Genomic DNA, 17,435 nt, shown 5'->3' on the forward strand with positions numbered 1-17,435 from the left:
AGCTTGCAATATGTAACATGTTTATAAAATAGCTTTAAGTTTCCTAGTTATTTCCTTGCTTACCATAATTTTCATATTCTTTTTCAAAATCAGAGTCTAAAGATTTTTTCACATTGTTTCAATCAAGTTACAGCCCTTTGCTAGGAACTATCGCATTTGGTGCTTTTGTCTATCCGCTGTCCTTTTCGCCATATACTCATAATATGCCGCCGTTCATATACCTTAAAATTTTTAATGCCATATACGCATGCGTTACGTTAAATGCAGTTATGTTTATGCTAAATATGTACTACTTAAATATACATATAGAGATATATATCAAAACAATTATTATGCATTGCCTACCCATATGTATGGCTGTGCGTGCGTTTGCATCCATTCAAAAACAACAAAATGTTTTACAAACTTTGCTCATCATGTAAATATGTTGTGTGCGTGTATAAAAGCCGCCAACAAATATTTACAATGTTAACTAGTTATTTGATGCAAAATGCAATTGTTATTCTTATTAACATGTTTATTAATATTCCCCAACACATTGCACACATATATTTAAAAAAAAAAAAAACAACAACAAATATATATAGGATATAATCACACAAGAACTGGAAGAACTGCTACAATCGCTATCAACCGTCGAGGATGGCATTGGAAATATGAGCCACAGCAGCTTGGAGGGCATGCTACAAGGATTGAAGGTAATTTAGAAGCTATTTAAACTGAATCTAAAGCACGTATTTACCTGGCATACTTTTGAATAATATTAGATAATAATCCATACTGACACTGTATATAGCCGTAGTTTTGTATTTTTGCAAATTAAGAAACGATTAATGGATGCTGGCGTGTGTCACACAAATTAAATAACACATTCGCATCATTCCATAAATAATCGTACATATTGTTATATCGTATATATTACCGATAGAAGTTTTTTGATTAGCGTACTCTTAGTTCTGATATACAATTACATCTCGTCTTAAATGATTTTACTATATAGTAGTCGAACCCTTTGACGTCTTACTATTTATTTACTTACATATAGTAGGTGTACATTCAATTCAATTCTTGTTTTTTGTCATTTTGGCAAACTTTTGTTAAATGCGTTTTTTCTGCTTGATGTGCAGCTAATCCAAAGCAATCTAGAAGTACATGAGAAGGAAGCGCTACATCTTAAGGATCAAGCAAAGGCATTGCCCACAGATCCTGGCACAGAGCGTTTGCTTAACGAGACCGCAGATCGCATCGATCTGCTGCTGAGGCGCACACAGCAAGGCATTACCATGATAGCCGTGAGTACAACCTATCAATATATATATATATATATATAGCACCTGCTAAGGTCAAACCATTCTTGTTTCAGAACGCCATGCATGGACAGAAGAAGCGCGAGCAGGAGATCGACGAATACCAGCAGCATTTGTTGGAACTGGAACGCTGGATCAATGAGGTTTCCGCCGAATTGGCATCGTTCGAGCCCACAACGGACAGCAGCACCGATGAGCAGGTGCTCAAGACTCAGGTGGAGCGCAGTCAGCAATTGCTGCGCACTCTGAAGGAACGGCAACAGTCCATGGATGATTTGGTCGACCAAACACGAGAGCTTCAGACTCATCCCGACGTCGCCCCATTGGCCGATACTCTGATGGAGCAACTGCAAAGCATTCTAATCATATTACGTGAACAGATCACCGTTGCGACCACGCGTATCTTTACCATTGAGAAACGCATCGTGGATCTGCGCAAGGCCAAGAGCGAAGATGCTCAGCGTCAGCGCGTGCTGGCGGATGCCCAAATACAGGCACCAATTGCTGCAACTGCAGCGCCTGAATCCATAGAGTCCAATGAGAACACTCTAGACTCCAGCTCAATGCCTGAGGAGGAGATCAAGCCCGCGGGCGTTTATGTGGAAACACAGACATCGCTGAGCTTGCAACAACCTCAGCCGCAGATCACCACGAGCAATGTGGAGGCGCAGACTAGCTTCCAGGAACCGCAACCCGTGTTGGCCATAGAAACCGCTGAGGTAGCATTGCAAACACTCAAGGAACGTCAACCTACGGAAAACATAATGGTCACTCAAACCGTACAGCATGGTCAGGAAACAATACAAATTGACACCCAGCTGAACGAAAATGTACCGGAACAGACCGAGGATGTGCAGATCGAGGCGCGTTACCATCAACAACCCAAGGGCGATGTGGATCGTGCCACTGAGCTGATACTTAAGAATGTGCCTCAGGCTTTCGAAACTACATTTGTCGAACCAGACGAAACCACAACCGAGGTGGTTGTAGGCGCCGATGGCACAAAGCATATTGTCTTGAAAAAGGTCACCCGGGTGCGTCAGCAAATTGTGCAGCAGCAACAGATTAGCTCAATTGAGACAGTCAGTGATGCCGATGGCAATATCGAAGTGCAGTCAACAGGTCAGATAAATTTGGAGAATGTGAAGACCACAGACACGATTGCTGATCCACAACAAAGCACTTACCGCACCGTTGTAACGCAGCAAACGCGTGGCACCCTGTTGGATGGCTCCCAGCCAGAGACTGTGACGGTCAGTGAGTTCGAGACAGAGCCTGTGATTGAGCAGTTTGAGCAGCTACTGAGCTCCGATGCGGATGGCAAATTGCAGCCATTCCGAGCGGCAGCTGGACAGTCTACGCTAGATAACCAGGGTACCAGAATACAAGCTGTAATGCAGCAGGTGACCCGTAAGATTATACGTAAGACCCGAAAGATTATCAAACGTGTGGTCATCATTGATGGCAAGGAGCATGTGACTGAGGAAGTGGTTGAGGAGCCCGAGGAGATTGAGGTGACTGAGGAGCAAACTATGCCACATATCGATGTCAATATTGTGCGCACGGTGAACGGAAAAGTGGTGAGCGAAGAGGAATTCCAGCGTATGATGCAAGAGCCAGGCGTGGTCATCGAAGAAGTTGCAACGGATCTGTCATCACAGACAGTAGAACCGCAGCAACAGGTATTTGATATTGAGTCTATCAACATCTCCAACACCACCACCACAACCACACAACAAGAACAACCACTCGATAAACAGACACCACCACCAACAACAACAACAACAACAACTGCAATTACAACAGAAACGACAAAAGCAGCACCAGTAGAATTGACAGCACCTCAAGTAGACATTGAAGAAATCGTAAACGTTGCCCCTATCAGTCCCGTTAATGTTGCAGCAGCGGCAGTAACTGTACCTTCAGCACCTGTACCTACCACCACAACAACAACAACAACAACAATCACAGCTACAACAATAGAGAGTCAGCCTGTGGTTGAAGATATCAAGGAAATTTGGCCACTGGAACATCATTTGCAAACCACAAACATCGATTTCTCGGAGCATGCCGAAGATCTGGCACCGCCAGCTGCAATCAACACAGAGACATCAATGCCCGTGGAAACCATTTGGCCAACAAGTCCTGAAACTGGCAACTCTGTCTCCCTGGAATCGTATGCATTTGAGCCAGCGTCTCCAACAGCTGTTAGCATAAAATCGGAGTCTGAGCAGACACCACAAAAGACTGAAACAACACCGGAGCAGCCGAAGACTGATGTAGAAAGCTTCCTAGCAGCTGAACAGGCACAAGCTCAAGCCGAGCCAAAAGCTGAAACAGAAGCACCTGCCGAGCAAGCACAACCACAAACGGTAGCAACTGAAGAACCTGTCACGGAAGTGCCACCCATCAACATCGCCGATAGACAGTCCGATATACCTCAAAAGGATATACGTGTGGCCACCCAGCTATTCATTTCTGAAGAGGCAGCCGCCTCAGCATCACCACGCAAGACTTACCAGATAACAGCACCCTCTGTGGAAGCAACTGGAGCTGGTGTACTCAAGGTGGCCATGGGAGCGGCCTCAGAGCTTGCCGAATCCATTGGCATGTCACCCGCTAATGTGACCATGAGTATTGTGGAGACTGTGGCAGCGCCCCTGGAGCACGACGAAGACGCGTCCACGAAGCGAAGTCGAAAGAAAAAGAAAAGAAGAGATGAGGAAAAACTGAAGAGTGAACAAGTACCAGAACCAGAACCGGAGTCAGTACAGGCATCGCATGTGCCGCCCTCACCCGAGAACTCGCCACGTAGTGATACCATCAATCCGAAATCGGCAGACAAAGTATGCTACGAATCGATTGTGGAGATTAGCGAAGAGAGCGACTTGTCGAGCATGGATATGGGTCAAACCGTCAAGGTGGTTGAAGATTCGATTATACCCTCACCCACAGAGCAATCACGTACTCCAATTACGGAACTTGTTATACCCACGGAGGTTGTCGAGCTGGCAGCACTTGAAGATGAAGAGCAGCAAACGAGTCCGCGTGCGCCCACGACAACAACTGCTGAGCAGGATATTAAATCTTCGCAGACATCACCACAGCACAAGCCCGAACTGGATGAAACAGCGGTACAAACTAGCCTAGATGTGCGTCCGGATAACCAGGAGACCGAATCGCAAACGATCATTGTGGAAATTACTGAAACCGAAGCCCAGACAACACCACGCGGCGACGACCAACCTGAGCCGGTCAAGACACTTAGCACAGAAATTCAAACCGACGAGAATGGTCAGCCCCGGCAAACCGTCGAAATTTCTAGCCAAACTATTATAACGACAACAACCGAAAAGGAGCTGCAAACCACACCCAAGGAATCGCCGCGCCTAGCTGAATCAAGTAGCGACCATGTGGTTCAGCCACTTGTTAAGGATTTGGTTAAAGATATGACCATCGACTTGCCTGTGCCCACAAAGGAACAGTCTACCGTCACAGAGGTAACCACCACCAAGGAGACTCACATGCAAACAGCAACGCCAGAGCCAACGGAATTGAGCAGGCCAGAAGCCGTAGATGTGAGCGATGTGCTGGTGCAGACCACGCCGCGCGAGGAGCCACAGCCTATTTCGCTGGAAGACAATTCATTGACCGCCACATCTACTTCAGAGCCCTACGAGCTGGAGGTGAAAACCACAGTGGCCATACCGGCCGATTCCGATGCATCTACAGTGGAGCCCACGCTATATGAGTACACGCAAACCATGCAGCTGCCCAAGCCAGAAAAGAAAATCAAAAAGGACAAAAAGGACAAAAAGAAACAGAAGGGCAAGTCTGTGCCGGAGCCAACACCAGAGGCAGATCCACAAATCAGTGTGACCGTAGAAATTGCACCCGAACTGCTGACTGAATCCGGAATAGTACTCTCTACCAATCAGACAATCGAAGAGGTGCCACATCTACCGCCAGTACCCGACTTTGAGCCGACTGAAGCTGATCCGCAAAGGCCACAGCGTGTGCAATTGCAAATCACAAAGACAACAGTCTACGATGAATATCCTGATTTGCCGGTGCATATACTCGAACAGAACAAGGTAAGCATTGCCTCGCAACAGCAAGGCAAGCCACGCAGTGGACCCACATCTTCGGTGACCATTGAGGAGGTTGCTTCGCCAACGGAGGAGCTGGTGGTCCCTATTACACCAGGTCCAGATAATCTGAACGAAGAGAATATTTGGTTAACGACAACGACCAGCTCGACTGTGGACAGCACACCGATGGAGTCCTCTGAAGCGCTCATCAAGAGCGAGATCTTGCAACTGTATCCCGGTAAACAACAACAATACGAACAGCAACCGAAGCTGACCTGGGCAGAGACCAAGGAGGCAATTGGGAGTCGCATAAGGCAACTGAAACAGGCGACGCCACAGCAGTCAACACCACTGAGTGATGTCCTTCACCTGGCCACACTATCCGAACAGATTAAGCAGGTACCCACCGAACAGCGCATGCTGGAGGTATCCGAAGGATTACAGAACTTGGATGTGGCAATAAGTAGTGGAGATAAGACGATTATACACACCACAGTCATAACAGTCATTGAAAAGGTGTCCACCTGGCTGGAAACAATTGAGTATCGCGTGTATCTCATACGGCAAAACTCCAATGAAGGTCCCTCAGAACAGAAGCTGGACAACTACAATCAGCTGAACGAGGAACTCCACACAATCAAAACGAATGTCAATCAGCTCGAGGCAGAGCTCGGCCAAACGGATAAGCCAACACAGTCGGAGCTGTTGCAATATGTGGACACGCTCAAAGAGCACATCGATGCTGTGGAGCAGGTGACCCAACATAGTCAGGCCCAGGATAGCAAGGATCTGGACAAGTGGCACAACTTTGAGCTGCTTTACAGAGAAGTTTCTACATCGTTGGAGTTCCTGCAACAACGGTACGACCAGGCACTCAGCGGGGAGCATCCGCTCTCCCAAAAGCTGGCACTTCTCGATGAGCTGGACCGGCAGCATACGGCGGGCCAGCAGCAGTTGGGTCAACTAATGCAGACGGCCCGTTACTTCCAGCGCGATTTCCCCAATAAGAAAATACCACAGGAGGTGTACAACGCCTTCGAGAATAGCAAGAATATTGGCAACAACATCGAGGCAGAGCGCGATCGCCTACTCCAGCTGCAGTCACTGGCCGAGGAGTACGAGCAGACGCTCAAGGAGTTCACGAATATCACTGTGCTGGCCGACAAAATGATGGAGAGCCCCATTGTGTCAAGTTCCCTGGAGCTGCTCAACAACGAGGTGCAAAAACAGCGGAAATTCTTTGTCAATTTGAGCCACTGTCGCGCCATGCTCGAATCACTCGAGGAGAACATCGATAGCGAGACGCGCGAGAAGCACTCGGAGCTGCACAAGCAGCTTTACCAGAAAGCCACCCAGCTGCTGGAGCGTGCTTCGGAGCGTTCCTCTAAGCTGGTGCAAGCCGCCTCACGCTGGACAGTGCTGGAGAAGGGCATGCGCGATGAGCTGCAGTGGTTGCAGGTGGCACAGCAACGCGTGCCAGATCTGTCGGCGGTGACCTCTGCCGATTACGATCAGTATGCGACGCTCTATCAATCCCTTAGCAATGACATCTCGCATCATTATGTGAAGATGACGCAGCTCTCGGGCATTGCTAACAAAATGCAGCTGCTGGTGCAGGCGCCCAATTTGGTTGAGGAATCGAATGATGCACTCATTGTGCTGCTCAAGCTGCGCGAGGAGGTGGCGCTCTACTTGCATCGCCTGCTGGTCTTCAAGGAGATCTGGGTGCAATACGAACAGCAGACAGAGAAAATGGAAGCGTTTGTACGCGAAGCGGAGCAGGAGCTACGCCAAATCCAAATACCCACACAACCCACAGAGGAGCCCATACCACATATGCGGCAATTCTGGGAGATTAAGGCGCGCTTCGAGCTGCATAATAACATACGCAACGATGCGGGTCACAGTCTAGAGAAATCCCTCCAAGTCATACCATTGGCCGACGAAATGCTCCAACGCCAGTTCCATGCCCAACTCGAGGATCGCTGGCAAGCGGTGGCCCAGGCCATTGAGCTGATACAGCACAACATTGTTGAGTGCCTGTCCTCGGAGGATATGCCCGCTGATGAGAAACTCAAGCTGGTGGAGCGTGAGCTTCAGGAAATCTATCTGACCATGACCAGCATGAAGGGCGTTATCAAAAACGAGGAGGAGCTCTGCTTGTACATTGAACGTGTCCAGGTGCTGCGCACACGCGTTGGCTTCATTGGCAACGAACTGGGCCGCATTGGACTCCAGGAGCCGGCAATTGAACCAGAAAAAGTGGGCGAACTCTTTGCACTCTCGCACAAAATAACCACACAAATTTCCGAGGAGCTGGAGTTTGCCTCCGTGCTGCGAGATCAGCTGCAGGCCATACACGAGGGCATCAGTAATCAGCGCAAGCATCAGGCCAAAATCTCTGTTATATTGGACGAATGCGAGTCCGCGGAGCGTCAAGGCGCGGATATCATAGAGAAAGCCGTCGCCGACTGTCAGGGTGCGGGCGAGGAGCTCGTTGCCAGCTGGCAGGAGATAATGCGCTTACGCCAAATGCTGCACACGTTGCCCATGCGACTGAAGATGTCCGTGTCGCCGGTGAAGCTGGAACGCGACATTTCCCAGCTGCAGGATGACCATGCCTTCCTCGAGAGCAAGTGCACCAATATTATGGCCATACTACGTAATCGTTTGGCCTTATGGCTACGCTACGAACGTCAGCTGGAACTGGTGCATGACTCTGTCCAGGAGACGGACTTTATGATGGAACTGATACGCGTGCACGGCCAGGTCGACTATGAGCGGCTGCGTAAGGCCACCGAGAGATTAGAGGTAAGTTTTCCACGCCCTTTTTTATTGACTATTTTGATTTACGACTATTTTGGCCACATTCAGGCAGTCAAAACAACTGACCTGGCTACCTGCATCTTGCATCTTTTTTGCGAGCTCTTATCAGCATTTGCTCCTATCTGCCCGAAATGGCTATAAAAACCGCGCGCGTTTTCTGCCTGCGTTCAGTTGGGCGCGCACACTCAATTATTTCAGAGCGGTTTTTCACGAATGCTAATTCAAAATAGTTCGAAACAAGACAAAGCTACCACAAAGCTCTTATACTAAAGCGCTCTTCGAAAAAGCTTTCGCGCATTGCATTTGCTTTGCTTTGCGTTTCGTTTCATTTCGTTTGCTTTGCGGCAGTTTGACTTTAACTTCGAAACGCGCGCGTGTCGCTTCGATTGTCGCTGCAAGCGTGTTTTTTTTTTTTTGTATTAATTGTTTTTGTTTGATTTCGCTCACTCAGGGACTTGCGGGCGATCTGCACAGTCGCGAGCAGCTCTTGGACGAGCTTAAGGGCGCCGCCAAACCGTTAATCGAGAGCTGCGATGTGCAAATTGTCGAACAAATTGAATCGTCCGTGCAGGATGCGGTAGTCGCCTGGAATGATACCACCGAGAATCTGCAACAGCTTTGCACACGCTACCAGCGGGCCGTCGAGCTCTGGGACAAATATCGAAACGCCTCGGCAGCGGTCAAGAGCTGCATCGACCAGCAAATGGACAGCGTCAAGTCCTTCGAGCAGCCCTTGGATGCCATGCAACATGCCAAGGTAAGTGCCCAAAGCTAATTCAAATTGGTGGTTGGGTGGTGCACCTGAGTCGCTGCCAACGTTACGATTTTGGCGGCAACGTTTAATTGCAACCGGACCAGACTGTAATTACATTGATTTTCAGCCGTTACGCTCGGCCCAATCAATTTTCGGGCGCGTCGCTGTAATCGCTGGCAATAGAACATGGCAATAGGAAATAGGGCTCTGCCTGTGTGAGCCAACTTTTGTGTGCACATATGTACATGCATGTACATATATTGTTGGGTTGTGTCATAAATTATATTGCTTGACACCCCAAGACAGAAAGACAAACTTACAGACGGCCCAAAAGTTGTAACACTCTCGCAGTTGGGTAGCTTAGCTTTCGAAGCAAATATGTAACTTATTGTAGCAGACATTTTCGACCACATAACGCACAAAATGGTCAAAATCTAATTATTTTTTTACCTTTTCAAAATATTTTACTAGCTTCATTTGCTTCCAATATATGATCAATATATCTTTCAGCCTTTACAATCAAGATCCTAACATCGGAGCACTATATCATTTGGTTCTATAGAATGTTTCACACGAGTTTATCTTGCAGTTTCCTCATATTTAATGCTAGGGCATTCGGTCTTCGGCACTTGTTAGCTAAATATGTTTTCTTGTGGCGACTTCAGTTTCGATACTCACTTTATTTGACTTAAATATTAACACATAGTTGTTTTGTTATTTATGTATGTTTATTGATCATTAGGGTCATTAGAGAGGCCCAAGCAGCGGCAGCATTGTAATTATTTTGTGTCCCTAGGTAGCCCAACTGTCACTTCACATGGCTAAGTTTATCAACCCAGAGCGTAAGCTCTGTGTTTATATAGCTGCTTTATCTGTTCAGTCGAAAAAAAGAGACACGAATAAATGAAAACACACGAAATTATAGGAAGACCACATACTATATACTATATGGCCACATATAATACATTTATGCCATACATATGTACATATGTGATTATAAGATTGCCGGAGCATGCCTTCAGCTTGTCCGAAGCTGTAGATAAATGTAAAAATATTTTTTAAGTCGCTGCTGTTGGATTTCAATGTCAACGTTTGTTTGTTTGTTTCTGATAAAGCGGAGCATAGCTGAATATTTCAGAGATGATATCATAGGGCATTCGGTAGGGCCGGACGCGTGCTCTTTAAATTGGTTAATGCGTGCAGCCAGAGTTATATATTTAAATAGCTCTAAATAGCTCTTTGATGGCCAGCGACGCGGCAGGGCCCAGCGGGTGACCTCTTTTCTAAATTGAAATTGAAAGTATACTCGGCACTCGGCACTCGATGCACGGTGCACGGTGCACGGTGCTCGGCATTTGCTCGACACATTAATTACAAATAGAAGTGCATTCAGTTCGGGAACGAGCCAAGACAATTGATAAGCAGCATACGTGCTCCTAACTAGGGCTAACCGACCCGGCTGGCTTAAGCTAAATGTACTTTGATCGAGCTAATTATAAATCGGTGGCATTTGCATTCAAACTCAAAAATAATCTATATACTAGACAAAAATCTATCCCTAGTCTATATCAAAACTGAAGCTAATTTATTCTGTCTGCCTTTGCCAGGTCTGTCAAGACAATCTGAGCACACAGAATGATCGTCTCCTGGAGCTGCGCGATATTGTGGCCAAGATAGCCGCCGATGTGGGTCTGGATGCCTCTTCGCTAATGCAGGGCGAACTGGATGCGTTGGGCCAGCGTTTGGCCGAATGCAAGGATGCAATAACGACGCTGGCGAATGTGGCCGAGACACAGGATAAGGAGCGCAAAGAGCTCGACAAGGAGGTGACACAGGCCAAGGTTTACTTCAACAATGTGCAGCAGGTGAGTGCAGGCCACAAACTGAATTCGGTCTAAGCGAAACATGTATCGATTAGAGACATGATGATGATTAGCATATGTTAGAGCTGGCGTGCGGAAATTCCCACAGTGCTCACAATGACAACAACCACCACAACAAACAAGAACCAGAAAATAAAACAGGCGGACACTTGTTGTTGTTGTTGTTGTAGTTGTTGTTAATACAATATGAAGGACATGCTATTTTAAGTGGGTTAAAAGTTGAAAAACTTTCGCTCCCATGTGTCTATATGTATTTCGGTTAGTTCCAGCGACGTCGAGCGTCACAATGGCCCGTACAATCGTGCAATGGTCTTTATCGATTGCCAATGGGCTTAAATATGGGTTCGAGTGCAGGCATATTTAATTTTGTATTGACCCCGCGCGCTCATAAATATTTAACAAAGCGGTCCCTTGGCCAGAATTAATAGAAATCATTTCGGACATGCATATCGAAAAAGCAGTGAGAGAACAACACAAAATCATGTTTATGTGGTAACATATTTTTGGGCATTTATTAATTAATAACTCGTCTTGTCTGCTTGGAGCCTTCCCGCCCCACTGTGCCAACCATTTGAAATGCACATGCCACAACCAGTCGCGTCTCTTGTGTCCGCCACCTTAGCCCACCTGCTACCCGCCCGTCCTACCGCGTAGCCCAGCCCATGTGTGGCCAGACAGTTGAACAGCGCGCGCGCGTGTTTTTTGTGTCTGTTTGCATGAGGTCATTGCCAGTTGGCGGAAAGAGTTGCAGCGTTTTTAATACCGTGTACCCAAGGGGCAAATACACGGCATATTGGCTGCAGGGCAGGTGTCTGTCCCAATCATGATTTAAGAGTAAAAGTTCCGAACTCACAGGAACAATGAGATTAGATAAAATTTAAAGGCACGCTTAATATATGAAAATATGAAAACTGCTTCTGCTCCCGTTGCCATGTTCGGACTACAGAGCATCTGTGAGTTGATAACTTTCACAGCTTTCGCTGTGAAGCCGTGCATTGCCAACTGTAACTGGAGACCACATTGTGGCTATTAGGGTCAGGCCAATTAGCCATGCACAAAACGTTGCACTGGCTGCCACCTGTTAAATACAAATATTATATACCAAATAATAATATTAAATCATATTCGCTTACTCATAGGATATTGCGCGCGGTGAGCCGAAAACGCCCAAGGAGAGCGAGGAGCAACTGGCCGCGCTGCGAGCCCATCTGCAGACGCTGGCCCGCACCGAGGAGCAGCTGCGTCAGCTGCGCGAACGTCAGCAGAACAACAATGAGCTGGCGCCGAGCGGCGCCGCCGCTGCCGCTGTTGCCGATGACGGCATACTGGAGGTGCTGGCGATGTGGCAGAAGATATTCCAGGATACGTTCCAGGAGTACCATCGCTTGTCCACGCGCCTGGCGCGCACCCAAAACAGCTCGGAGGCGTTGCGTTTGTGGCGTCAGTATTTGCAGCATGTGCAATCGTTCCTCGCCTGTGCCATACCCGAGGATTACAGCAGCCTGCGCGAGCAGCAGCAGCTGTGTGCCATACACCAGAACCTGCTCATCTCGCAGCAGAGCGTGCTCGCCGAGACGCCGCTCGAATCGGAGCTATCGGAGCAATACAAGGCGCTGACCAATCTGCACAACGAGACCCTCTCGCGCATTATGCAGCGCAATGAGGAGCTGGAGCGCCGTGTCAGCGGCTGGAATGCGTACCGGCAACAATTGGCCGCTCTGCTCGACTGGCTGCGTCAGCGCGAGGCGGAACGCAATGCGCTGCAGCTGCGCTACATTCACCTGAAGCGCGTGCCTCACCTGAAGGCGCGCCTGGACGCATTGCTGCTGCAGCTGACACGTGGCGAGCAGCAGAGCGCCGCTCTGAAGGCCCAACAGCAGGAGCTGCTCAAGTACTGCGACGATGCGCTGGCCACCGCCATGCGCATGGAGCAGGCGAGCATCAATCAGCGTATAAGCAATTTGCGTGCCGCCCTCGAGACCTGGCAGAACTTCCTCAAGCGCATCAAGCAGCTCGGCGAATCGTACGAGCAGCGTGTGCAGCAATTGCAGACAGAGTTTGCCAAGGCACAGGAGCTGCTCGACAGCAGCTCGGGTGATGCACTGCCTACGACGCCAGCAGAGATTGAGCAGCGTCTGGTTGCGCTGAGAGCGCAACGTGTCCAGCTGGGCGCGCAGACGCCCGCGCTGGAGGGCCTGACGGTCAGCCAGGAGGAGCTGAAGGAGTGCATCAGTCCGCACGACATGAAGGCCATACGCCAGCGCAGTTTTCTGCTCTGGCAGCAGCATGCCGATCTTGATTATCAGCTGGCCGTGCTTATCAATGCCATCGAGGAGCGTCTGTCGCTGCTCTCCAACTACCAGGTGCGCTACGAGCGCATCACGCAGTGGCTGCGCACTCTCGAGGAGCGTGTGGAGCGCGATGCCGATGTGTCGGCCATGGCCAACCCGGAACAGGCAGCCAAACAGCTGGAGCACCAAATCAATGGCGAACTCCAGCTACGAGACAAGGAGCGCGAATGGCTGCTCTCCACCAGCCGGGAACTGCTGGCTCTCTATGCGGATGCCACGCCGCAGGCGCAGGAGGTGCGCAACCAGGTGCAGCAGCAGAGCGATGCGCTCATCGACCGCTGGAATCGCCTCAAGTTCCTATGCAAGCAGCGCGCCACAAAGATTGGCGAACTGAAGCAAACGCTGTTGCGACTGGAGGAGCGCATAGCACTCATACGTGCCTGGCTCTTCGATGTGGAGTCGCAGCTGGACAAGCCGATCAGCTTCGAGAACTACACGCCCAACGTTATCAAGGCCAAGCTGAGCGAGCACGAGCAGATCCAGCGTTCCATCGAGCATCATAGCAGCAATGTGGGCGAGGTACTTAATCTGGTCGAAATGTTGCTCAGCGATGCGGACAGCTGGCGCACACAGGTGAACACCACCGGGCTGGCCTCATCGGCGCAAAACCTGGAGCAACGCTGGAAGAACGTGTGCAGCCAGTCGGCTGACCGTAAGGCTCGCATTCTGGCCACATGGAATGCGCTCCAGGAGCTGATCAAAATGACCACAGAGCAAAAATCTTGGATGGCCAAACAGGAAACGCAACTCTCTGGCTTTGAGCGCGACCAGAAATACGTGAACAAACAAAAGTTGGACGAGCGCCAGCAGGCCTTGCGCGCCAAGCTGGCCGAACTGGAAGCCGAATCTGTCCGTCTGCGTCAGCTGGAACAGACGTATGCCCGCCTAGCAATGAGCCCTGGCGTCGAGCCCGAGAACATACAGAAACTGACGATGCCCACCAAGGTGATGCTGAGCAAGTGGCGTCTGTTGACGCCGCGCTGCCACGCCCTGCTGGACGCCATTGACAAGGATGCCAAGCTGATGCGCGACTTCAACACGGCCCAACTGGAGCTCAACAAATCGCTGACAAGCATACAGAAGGCGCTTGAGCAAGTGCCCAGTGCCGAGGATCAGCAGGCGGCCACGGTGGAGGCGACGGTGGTGCTGCAACGCTTGGACGGACTGGAGCGCAAGCTTCAGCTGGCCGAGCAGCAGGTACAGCAGGCCGATGCACTGGGCAAGGAGGCCGAGTTGCGCAATAAACAGCAACCGCTGCAGCTGAAGCAGCTGCTCAAACTGATTGCCGAGTACACGAGCCTCTGGCAGACGGTGCAAAAGAATCTGGTGATTCTCAAGACCAGCTGGCTGGCCCGTGCCACCAGAGAGGGCGCGGCAGCAGTCAGCGAGGCGCACGCCAGTGTCCAGGTGGACACGTTGTCGCAACGCAAGCTGCGTCAGGCGCAGCTGCAGCGGGAAACGTCCATAACGGCCAAGGATGCATACATCATGGAGCTGAAGACGGCCATTGTCGAGTGTCAGAACAATCTGGAAGAGCTGCAGCGCACCATTGTGGATAAGACACGCAAGCCGGGTCCCCAAAAGATTGCCAAGCTATTGAGCAACGCCCAGTCATCCACGGAGCTGGTCAAGCATCTCAGCCATTTGCTGTTGACCGAATGTCATGCGGACAATCAATCGGCCCAGGTGGACACCGTGTCAGAGCTGGCGCTGCGCTTCGATACGCTGCAGTCGCAGTGGAAGGCGCGCCAACAGCACGATCAGAATGCAAGGTAGGCGCCCTTATCCCAATCCCTATCTAGCTCTCTAGTCTATTCCTTTAACTAATTATGATGCTACATACTTGCAAACTACGCGTGTAGATCGATTCCGGCTATATACGTGTATATCCTATTCGAGGTTCTTATCGGCTCGTGTGGGTATTAGCCTATACAGATCTGTTCAATTTAAAAAGTTCCATTTCCTTCCATATCTGGGTCCAGTTCTGGTCCAGTCAAATCTATGCCGAGCTCACTTCCAACTGGACACAGTGCTGCGGAAGATTAGATTTCATTTTTAATTCTTTGAATTTCTCATTTTCTGATTTGTTAATTACGAATTATTGTTCAATTAATTACATTAATTTATATAATTTTAATTCAAATCGGCCTTTTCTATTGTTTTCATGAATCCGTTAATTTTTAAGTGCAAAAAAAATACCTCTTTGCTCTTTGCAAATCAGAAATATCCATGACAATTTCGAACAAATAGTTTAAAAGAAATGTATATAGATTTAAAGTAAAGCATGGCTGCTACAGTGGTCTCTCGAAAATGAGAACGCGTCTAAATCTATAAATTCGCCAAAATTTAAAGTTTTTGAAAAATATTTCAATATATCTTTAATCAGACATTTAAGAACAATCGACATTTTATTCAAAAATAAGATGACAAATCGATTTCAATTATTGACTTGCTTTTACAAGTTCTCATTTAACGAGAGACCACTGTAGTATGTGCGATGATTGACATCGATTTGTCATTCAAGTTCAGTTTGCAAGTATTATAACCACTTTCTTGTGTTTTTGGGCGTATTTTAATGGTATTTGGCTAACAAATTGTTTTATTGCTTTATGTCTCGCTATTTGCCCCGCTTACACTCAAACACACACACACACACACACATGCTTCACTCGAACGTGCGCATTCATGATGGCTCTGCCCAGCAGGTGCCTGCTACCTGCTGCCTACAAATACACATGCATACAGTAAGTGTTAACAACAGGAGATTATCTCTATCTCTACCCTATATACCACTACCTGTGCACTGACCACAATAACACGGCCAGGCTAGCTCCTAATCTGCCACGTGTGACCTCTGTTTATTGTTCTGTGTGTGTTCATCCACCAGACAAAAGCTGGCAGTACCTCTTCTCAATAGGCTGCCAGTCTCCAGGGGTGGAGCACAGCGAGCAGCTTGGAGCTTGCCTGGACGTCAGCTCTGTTCAAAGTCGCGCCAAAGACTTTGCTCGGATCCAGCAAGCTTACATAACTACCTAATAAACGTTCCAGTTAATGTTTAAAATATTTCTAACCGTTTTCTTTATTTATCCCTTCTATAAAACAGTGAGGTCGGCCGCCTAACGTGTCCGCTCTGCACGCAACGCAATTGGCAGCAGATCGATAACGATCTGTGGCGTCTGGAGCAGTGGCTGCAGTTTGCCGAGAGTATACAGAAGGCCCAGACGGGGCCGCCCTCAAATATTGAACTGCTCGAGGATGTGACACAGGATCATCGTGAGTTCTTGTTGGATCTGGAGAGTCACAAGTCGATCATCTCATCGTTGAATGTGGTTGGCGATCATCTGGCCACACACACCATGGACACGGAGAAGGCGCGACAGTTGCGCGCACGTCTCGAGGCGGACAACGAGCGCTGGAATAATGTTTGCATCAATGCCACCAAATGGCAGGGTCTGCTCCAGACGGCGCTCATGGGCAACAGCGAGTTCCATCAGACAATCGACGAGCTGGTCGAGTGGCTGCAGCGCACCGAGCAGAACATCAAGGCCTCTGAGCCCGTGGATCTCACCGAGGAGCGCAGCGTGCTAGAGGCCAAGTTCCACAAGTTCAAGGATTTGCGCGCCGAACTGGAGCGCTGCGAGCCGCGCGTTGTCAGCCTGCAGGATGCCGCCGATCAGCTGCTGCGCGCTGTCGAGGGATCCGAGGAGCAGTCACAGCATACCTATGAAAGGTAAGTGCAGCTGGCTCCAGTGCCGAGGGCGGAACGAAATAAATGCGTGGATGCCGCTTCTGCTTTCTAGATAGCTGTGCTCATAGAGGGGGGCAATAAAATGCGAGAGTGGCAGGGCAAGGGGCAGCAGCAGGAGCAACGAGGTAGTTGGGCGGCGTTTATAGTTTCCAATTGGTTATGTAGTAAAATATATGTTTTTCTCAGTTGAAATTGAATTATTTTTTAAATATTTCTCTTGCATATAATATTTATATATTATGTGCAACAAACATTTTCCTTCTCTTTAAATTTTCTTAACTTAGTTTTAAGTTTTATTCTTCTACACATAAAACTATAATCTTTAGAAACATCTTTTAATAATTTGCTCCTGAGGCGAATATAATTTATTTATGCTACAATCAAAGAGAAATATTCTAATTTGTTAAAATCATATAATTTTCTGCCTTTTATAGAACTTAAAGATTATTTCCTCCAATTGTAGAAATTTTATTCT

At 48.6% G+C, this 17,435-nt stretch overlaps 1 protein-coding gene across 24 annotated transcripts in view; it reads left to right on the top strand.

Annotated features, from left to right (window-relative positions):
- Msp300 (Muscle-specific protein 300 kDa) overlaps nucleotides 1–17,435 on the top strand; it is a 124,407-nt gene that overhangs the window by 103,956 nt on the left and 3,016 nt on the right. For 14 of the 24 annotated variants that reach the window (XM_032438527.2, XM_032438534.2, XM_032438535.2 and 11 more), the window contains 8 exons: nucleotides 588–698; nucleotides 1,128–1,292; nucleotides 1,364–8,209; nucleotides 8,676–8,981; nucleotides 10,586–10,843; nucleotides 12,001–14,984; nucleotides 15,915–15,956; nucleotides 16,316–16,942. In XM_032438527.2, the coding sequence (XP_032294418.1) occupies nucleotides 588–698; nucleotides 1,128–1,292; nucleotides 1,364–8,209; nucleotides 8,676–8,981; nucleotides 10,586–10,843; nucleotides 12,001–14,984; nucleotides 15,915–15,956; nucleotides 16,316–16,942 (11,339 nt within the window). The remainder of the gene's footprint in view (nucleotides 1–587; nucleotides 699–1,127; nucleotides 1,293–1,363; nucleotides 8,210–8,675; nucleotides 8,982–10,585; nucleotides 10,844–12,000; nucleotides 14,985–15,914; nucleotides 15,957–16,315; nucleotides 16,943–17,435) is intronic. The other 10 variants (XM_032438542.2, XM_032438543.2, XM_032438521.2 and 7 more) reach the window with 4 other exon arrangements.

This window comes from Drosophila virilis, chromosome 4 (genome assembly GCF_030788295.1).
Source record: "Drosophila virilis strain 15010-1051.87 chromosome 4, Dvir_AGI_RSII-ME, whole genome shotgun sequence".
Taxonomy (NCBI): Eukaryota; Metazoa; Arthropoda; class Insecta; order Diptera; family Drosophilidae; genus Drosophila; species Drosophila virilis.